We start from the raw sequence: 8,478 nt of genomic DNA, 5'->3' as shown, positions 1-8,478 counted from the left end.
TTTTACTCCCTGTAAATGCCTGTCTCTCTCCAATCTTGAGGGCAATGGTTTGCCATATGTTCACCTCTCTTACAATCCTACAGAGTTTTTCCACCCTCTTTTTTTCAGTTTCTTCAGCTTTTTACTTGTTGTTAGGACAGAGTGGTGCCTTCTGTCTCCTTACACTAGGAACCTAGTACAATAAATCTCTAGTTAATTCAGATAGCTCTGAATTTTCCCAGGCTAAAGGGAATAAATATGTGTTGTTTTTACTGTTGCTGCAGTTGTTATTGTTGTGTTTTTGTTGTTGTTGAGTCTATTTCATACACAAATTGTACAGAATTAAAGGAGTAAGCCTTTAGGTATGTGGTGGAGAAATATACTTTCCTCTACCCTTAAGTTTCTTTTGGCTGGTCTAATAATCAAACACACATGACACAGATGAGTAGGACAAAATTACCAAACTTAATACATGTGTATGCTAGTCATACATACATGAGGAAGTCATATACATGACTCCATATAAATGAGAGAAAGGGACCATGGGTATATAAAACCCACAGGTGTAACCCTTTTAATTGCATGAAACTTGCATAAGAATTTTCATCCAGATATGGGACTCTGGAACACCTTATAAATCATTTTTTTTTTAAAAATTAAGTAAAAAAATCACAGAAATCTAATTTAAAAGAATAAAATAAACATTAGTGTAAGAGTTTATCAGTGTTATAAAATTTTTTTCTAGCCCTGGTTAGAGTGTCATCTGATATACTAAGGTTGCGGGTTCGATCTTTGGTCAGGACACATACAAGAATCAACCAATAAAGGCATAAATATGTGGAACAACAAATCAACCTCTCCCTCTCTCAAATAAATAAATAAATAAATAAATAAATAAATAAATAAATAATTCTATTAAAAATTTTTTCAAACTAGGTTGTTTTTAACTGATCTTGACTTCTAGGTTTAAAGCTTATGAAGTAAGATTGTAAAATCAAGGGTCAAATAGTCAAGTGACAAATGGTCAAGTGAATCACTATTTTCCTTGGTGACTCTTGCTAGAGATGATGCTTTGTTTAGTGAAGTTTGGAGAACTTTCAGGGACAGCTGGACTCAGTCTTAAGAATCTGCACATGCCAAGTCTAAACTTCCTAGAGTTTACTCAGTAAATCAGGCATGGGCTCAGAGAGAAGTGGTTTTGTGTTTCATAGTAGGAGATAATAATCTTCAGGAAAAAAATTTTTTTAAACCCTTATTTTCTTGTCTCATTCCTGAAACTTCTATCAAGAAACCTATTCTTCTGTGTCAAATTAAGTGGGAGAAGTCTCACTGAAATAAATGTTTGCCCTTGTAATTTCCCAGTCCAAGTAGAATGCTCCTCTACCTAACCAGGTCCAGAATTTCTGCATGCTGAGATTAGAGTTTTGTAATAGTAGTGACTGGGAATTTGCCACAGTGAATTAATTTCCATTCATTCAACAGTGGTTAGTGTCTACTTGTTTGGAAGATATGGTGCTAAGCACCAAAGAAAAGGACTCTTTTTTCTTTTTAAATCTCGCCCCCCAGCTCAGCAGGAGGCACTTCTTACAAATTCAAAGCATGCTTGAGGAATGGGTTAGTACATCTGTCCCTCCCTACTTGGAGAGACTAACTTTTAAGGTAAAGCTTGAAATTGCACCTTCTGGGTTCAGACCTGGATTGCCATGCTCTGCACCCCAAGTCGTGGTTTGTAATCACCAAAGATTTCAGAATGTGGAATACATATTGGTTTGAAGGTTGGAGGCGTACCTGGCCACCACAGGTAGAGTTCTGAGCCATGAAATCAATTTCTAGAGTAGTCAGTTGTTGCTTAACCATTTTGCACTCCCCATTGTGTTGGTAAAATCTAGGTTTCTCTCCTCAGGAAAATGCGATCCATAGGGTTTGTGGTGGCGCAGTGGATAAAGCGTCGACCTGGAATGCCAAGGTCGCCGGTTCAAAACCCTGCACTTGTCAGGTCAAGGCACATATGGGAGTTGATGCTTCCTGCTTCCCCCTTTCTCACTCTCTCTCTCTCCTCTCTAAACTGAATTTAGAAAATGTGATCCACACACACACACACATACTTACAAATGATTTAAAAAGGTTCATATGTTGGAAACCTCAAGTTTTGGAATGGAAAAAAAAAATTCGTAAAAGTATTTGGCACCTGAGAGCAAAGACTCACCTACAACAACAGCTTCAAGAGGCAGAGCCCAATTCCCACCCCACACACCCTGCAACTCTGCACGGAAAGGTTGGCCGGGGCTCAGGAATCAAACTGCTGAGCCCCTACAGCCCGGGACTGGGACTCAGCACCGGCTATCTGCTTCTAGCTCCAGGACTCACTGAGCCCGGGACCCCACACTCTAATCCCTGCCTGTCCTTCGCTTCGCTCGCCTTCCCTGCCTCTGTACCTATGGCGCACCTGCGTTCTACAGAGCAGCTAGTTCATCCATCCCCTGCTTCCCCTGCCGCCGCCAGTGTGCCTGCGGATAGCGGGTTTTAAACACTCAGCTTCCATCTCCAAGGTTTTATTCTCTTGTGGCAGTGGCGTCCCATCAGTTAAGAAGAAGGAAAGTTTAATAAAGGCGTCTTGGAAGTTAGATGTCCCCGAATAGGGTAGTCACCGACCCGGAAGGGGTGCGAGGCCGGTGTGTCCTGGGAAAGGCTGAGGCTTCTGGAGACTGACAGGGATGAGTACCGCGGGTCGGGTCACTCAGGGCTCAGGAGGGGCTCTTTTCTCTCTGCCTGGGAACCACCTAGCTGGCCTCCTTGCCTGCCCCTCCGCAGCCCCAGTACTTTGCTGTGCTCGCCGCACTTGGTAGGTTCTATTTATATTTGCTGCTGCGGAGCGCGCACAGCGCGCTCAGACCCGGAGATCCTGCAACAGTGGGAAGCTTCTTTCTCCGCCCTCTACCCTCCGAAAGCAGCAAGCCAGGTGCGGAGATCCTCCAGACGGGCTTGGAGCAGAAAGCTTAGGGGAAGGGGTTCTGAAACCTGCTGTGCAGGGTGTGAGAGGGTCGAGGTGCTGCAGAGTTGGGCGTTATGGCGCACCCTTATTCTTGCGAATGGGGACAGGTATGATGCGAACAGGTCATCGTCAAGCCGGTATGCAGATGTGACCACACGAGAGCCCGGGAGGCAGGCTGGGGGTACGATTCGGAGCGAACCCGGGCATGTGCCTCTGTGCACCAGTGTCTGTTTGCGAGTGCCTGTGCTTTGGGGAGTGGGCATATGATCGGAGACAGTAATGAGTTTGTGCGTGTGGAAGAGTATGACTGGAAGTGACAGTGAGCAATAGTCTCTGCAGGGACTCCCGTCAAGCCTGCCTCGCTCTCTATTGGAGAGCCGAAGCGCGGGGGATGCGGGTGCAGGTCCGGAATTGCACACCAATGGGGCATCTTGGCAAACAGCTGCCGGAAGTAGGGGCAGCTGGGCAAATGGTGCCAGCAGGCAGATGAGCAATAGGTGATGGATGGCGGGGTAGAAAAGGAGATTGCTAGGGCTGCTTGGAAACTGGGGAAGCATCTGTGCCTTGCATCTCCCTGCTATGGCCCATTGGGACATTGGTCCCCTCGACCCATTTGAAGGACCACCCAGGGCAACTCCAGGCTTCTCAAAAGGTGGGGAATCGCACAGTATGGATCACAATCTTAAGGAATCCCTTATGTGGGCCACGAAGCTCTTTCACATCGCTGTCCAGCTGGGGGGGGGGGGGGGCGAGGCAATTTACTAATCACAACATTAAAGACATTGGGTCCCCATTTTAAAGATGAGTGCATTGAGGCTCTGAGAAGTTACTTGCCCATAATCCCACCGCCTGGACTGTGCTCAGCCGGAACTGAGTTCAGTCTGACCAAGTTCTTGCTCCCATCTCCATCTCCTGTTCTCACAAGCCCCACTCCCCTGTGCTGATTCCAGCTGCCTGAATTAACCCCCTGCTGGGACCCAGGGGTGGGTGGGGGGGTTACTGTTATGCAGTAACCCTCTCCCCTCACTTGGACCGGGGTCGAAGTTCCGACCTGGGGGAGCCAGGAGTCCCTGCTATCCCGGGCCGTGCCCTGCAAGACCACACAGCCGGGGGTGGAGTGGGATGCACATTCAAAACCGGATGAAACTAACAGGTGAAATTTACCATGACGTCAAACTGTCCTCAAAATCCCCTTCACTTCGTGGGTGTTGTTCTTGGCCCCCACCACTCCCCCCCTCCCCTTTCCATCAATGACCTCAATGCAAATACAAGTGGGATGATCCTGATGGATGCTACAGGTTCTGGACGCAAGTGGTGACACAATCCGTCTGAGGCACAGGATCCTTCTCATTGGTTGCCCGGGGCTTCTGGACCCCCCCAGACCCGGAGCAGCGGGAATAAGAAGAGCCGCTGGCGCTGGGAGGCATCAGCGCGACTTCCCAGGTGGAGTGTCACTGCCACTTCCACCGCGTCGTCGCCGGACACGAACGCCGCCGCCACCGCTGCCAACCGGCACTGCTACCTGCTGCCAGGTGAGCCCCGAGACTCCTGCTCAGCTGTGTGATTCTATCTCTCCCTCTTCTCTCTCCATTACTCTATCACTCGGTCTATCTCCCTGCCAGTCTCAAAGCCTCTGTCCATTTCTGTCTGGGTGTCTTCACCATTTCTGTTGGTCCGGGATCCATCCCAACTCCTACCCTCGCTCTCACTGAACAGTCTCATCCCAGGTACTTCTTGTTGCACTCCTCCTGCGCAGAGCCGGTCTCCCGTCTCGCTGTCTTTTGCTGCACGCGCGCTTAGACCCATCACTGATGCTGGAGTCCCCCAGGTACCGCGCGCAGAGGAAGACGCAGGAGAAACTTTCCGGAGACTCTGCGCTCACGGATCTGGTCTCGTGCCAACCGGACACCAGGAAATCGGTTCGGAACTTGGTTCAGCGCGAATGGGTAGCAAATAGGCTCAAAGACAGGGGGCAGGCAGCCGTTAAACGCAAGTCACTCACAGTTGCGGGTGTAGGGCTCATTTTCCCCAGTTGAAGTCCTGTGTCCCAGTTTAACACCTAAGTTTGGTTCTTACAGGGCTCTCTTTGCCAAAGTGCGGAGCAGCTGAGCAGTAAAGTGTGGGCTTCAGTTTCTCAGAGATTCCAACTGCAAATATTTTTTTCTCACACACTCCCAGGAGTGAGCAAAAGTGCCACACAGGGAGTACAGCTGTGGTGACAGGGCATTCAGAGACTGTCCTCAATGGAGACCTGGCCAACAGGTGTATGTGAGAATCAGTAGGGTGGGGTTGCAAGGAAGGGGCTGTGGACTGACATTTTTTCACCCAGTTGTCTGACAGAATTGCTCCTCCAGCTTTCCTATACCATGCATGCTGCGGGCTACTGGATCTTCCAGCAGTCCACTTTGCTGATGTGGAAAAAAAAAATGGTGAAGGGAAATGAAGTGACCAGCCTGAAGCCACGGACCAGGGAGTTAGTTGGAGAAACAGGACCAGTCCAAGTCTGTGGGCTCATAAAACTTTGAACTGGTGCAGATGTTAACAAGATTCTTCACTTGCAGGGAGGCATCATGGGCTTCTGGAAGTTCACCCCCATCCTGGCTCTTGGCATCTTGGTTCTGTACCAGGCGGGCATGCTCCAGGCAGAACCATTCAAGTAAGTAGCACACTCACTTTAATTTTTAATATTGGCAATATTTTAAACTATGCTCACCAAATTTCTGAAACATTAATTTTCACAAACCTGCATGATCTAGATCCGGCACACACTGCTTGGAGGTCACAACAGTGCTGTCCTCAAGAGGACACTAGCTCATGCCCTGTCCACTGGGAGTTGAAATAACATCTTCCTTATAGGAAACCTAAAAAGCAGGAAGCCTGGGTGCTTATTCTGGGGAGGAGGCAGGAAGGACTCAGAGCTTGTATGGGGTTTGCTACCTCTCCTCAGGTCTGACCCGGAGAGTACCCCACAGCCCACTCCTCACCGTGAGGAGGAAGACCTCCTTCTGGCTCTACTGATGAGGGAGTTTATGAAGAAGATGGCCAGTGAGAAGCAGCGCATGGCAGAGGGCTCCAGGTAAAGATCCACACCTGCCCAACACAGGGCAGGCCCTCCCCCAGTCATGCCCATGAAGGCACATCCCAAAAAGTAGGAGAGAACACAGCTGGCCAGGTGACCAGCACGCTGTCACTGTTCACCCCAGCATGAGGTCAGGCTGTTCTCAGGCTTCACTGAAGACTGACATCAAGTGGAGGGACTGTGGTTGGACCACATGTAAAAAAAAACAAAACCATTTCTGAAAGCTTTCAGAATAATAATTTTACCATGATGGTCCCACAGGGCAGGCTCTGCTCCCACCAAACCTTTACTGACAGATTTTCTGTTTTCTCTCTCATGTATAGCGGCACTCCCCAGAAGAGAGCCTGCAACACTGGTACCTGCTTGACCCATAAGCTTGCAGGCTTGCTGAGCAGGTCTGGAAGTGTGGCACACACCAACATGCTGCCCCCTGACATGGTCGCCAAAAACTCTGCCCGGAAAGGCAGGGACCTTGATGCTTAAGCACTTAAATGGCTCCAGAAAGAGGGTGAGTGCCTTTGTACTATTAAATGGAGGGATGATGACTGGGTACTGCAGGGGCCAGGCCACACGCTAAACCTCCCTGGGCCCAAATGGGTAAAAATTCCACAGGTGCTCACTCCAGTTTCTGGAAAAAGACAGATTCCCAACAGCCGAAACCCCTAGATTTTGGGTTTATTTCTCTGTTTTTCCCATGTCTCCCTGTGACACTGAGATCATCTGCCAGAAAATATAGGTCCTATTTATTTAAAACATTGCTCCCTACAGTTATAATTGTGATTACTCTAGTATTTGAGTTTGAAAGGTAATGACACTATGCTTTTGGTCTATAGACTGTTACGTACATCTGAATTCAGAGCATACACTTGGGGTCAAAAACTGTGTCTTCCCTTTGTTACCAATAGGACTATGGGATAGACACACTCTCTGAGCCTCAGTTTCCCTATCTGTAAACTGAGGGCAACACTAGTGCCCACCTGCTAGTGTTAATATAAAAGATTATTGAGATAATAAATGTTGAAAACCTCACAGTGAATAACTAAATTCTAATTGTCTTCTTTTTCCTCCTAGATCACCAGGAAGCTGAACTCAACTCCTTTAAATTTAGCATAAAAGCATGAAGATCCATAAATTTGCATGCCTCCTGACAGTGAAAACACTGTCTCATTTAAAATAAATTAAAGCTGAATGAATAATAAAGCTTACTGCAATGATCTAGTGTCATCTCATTTTTTTAAATAATTTATTCTATATTCAATAAATATTATGGCAGATCTCATCGGCTTATCTGCTAACAACCAGGGTCCGGTCAGCCAACCTGATGATGTTGGCAATTCAGCCAAAAACTAAGGGGGACATGAAATCATTGCTCCGTGGGTGCCTGGGGACACATGGTCATGCTGTGCCTCAATGGAACTCTTTCTTTAAAGAAAACTTGTCTCTCGGGAACTGCATCTCACACACACATACACACACAGAGATGTAATTCAATACACTTAAAAGAAGTCCCTCCTGCTATTTATGCTATTTCCCCCCAGAGTCCCGGGCACCTGGGAACAATTTGTTGACCAGGCTGCTCAAAGGAGGCAAAGGCAACATGCTGGGGAGGGTACCTTGGGAGGTAGGAACCTTCAGTTTCTAGTGAAGTATCCCTTACTGCAGGGGTCCCCAAACTTTTTACACAGGGGGCCAGTTCACTGTCCCTCAGACCGTTAGAGGGCCGGACTATAAAGAAAACTATGAACAAATCCCTATGCACACTGCACATATCTTATTTTAAAGTAAAAAAAACAGAATGAGAACAAATACAATATTTTAAATAAAGAACAAGTAAATTTAAATCAACAAACTGACCAGTATTTCAATGGGAACTATGCTCCTCTCACTGACCACCAATGAAAGAGATGCCCCTTCCAGAAGTGCAGCGGGGGCCGGATAAATGGCCTCAGGGGGCCGCATGCGGCCCGCTGGCCGTAGTTTGGGGACCCCTGCCTTACTGGAGTTAGAACCCTATGCATCTCAGAGACAGTACCCATTTTCAGAGAGTGCCCTGGTCCCCAGCTCCAAGGGACATGTGTTTACTTCCCTTTAACTCAGGTGTGCCCTTACATACCCCTGCCTTTCTTCCCCATGAGGAACCCCCAAACACCCCATAGCCTGCAAAGCCTTTTAGAAGCAATGTCCGGGAGTTTGAAATGAGGTCACAGACATAGACCTAGGAAGCTCATCAGAGGCCGTCCAGCCCAGCTTTTTCATTTTCCAACAAGCAGAGAAAAAAAGTGCATTGCTTCAGTTTAACTGAGACAGTCATACATTCAACAAATACTGAGGGCCAACTATATTCTTGACACTATCGAGGCACAGGGAACAGAACAATGAACAGAATAGACAAATCTCTTACATTCATGGAGCTGTATTCTAAACTGGG

At 47.5% G+C, this 8,478-nt stretch overlaps 1 protein-coding gene across 1 annotated transcript; it reads left to right on the top strand.

Moving 5' to 3' along the window:
• Positions 1-4,429: 4,429 nt before the first annotated feature.
• LOC136388762 (calcitonin gene-related peptide 1-like) lies at positions 4,430-7,251 on the top strand. Its single transcript, XM_066360566.1, has 6 exons — positions 4,430-4,503; positions 4,728-4,890; positions 5,533-5,627; positions 5,919-6,047; positions 6,374-6,558; positions 7,122-7,251. Exons 2-5 carry the CDS (start codon positions 4,783-4,785, stop codon positions 6,531-6,533), a joined length of 492 nt encoding a protein of 163 aa, XP_066216663.1. The 5' UTR covers positions 4,430-4,503; positions 4,728-4,782; the 3' UTR covers positions 6,534-6,558; positions 7,122-7,251.
• Positions 7,252-8,478: the final 1,227 nt, after the last annotated feature.

This window comes from Saccopteryx leptura, chromosome 1 (assembly GCF_036850995.1).
Source record: "Saccopteryx leptura isolate mSacLep1 chromosome 1, mSacLep1_pri_phased_curated, whole genome shotgun sequence".
Lineage (NCBI taxonomy): Eukaryota > Metazoa > Chordata > Mammalia > Chiroptera > Emballonuridae > Saccopteryx > Saccopteryx leptura.
This window is presented reverse-complemented; position numbering and strand designations above follow the sequence as displayed.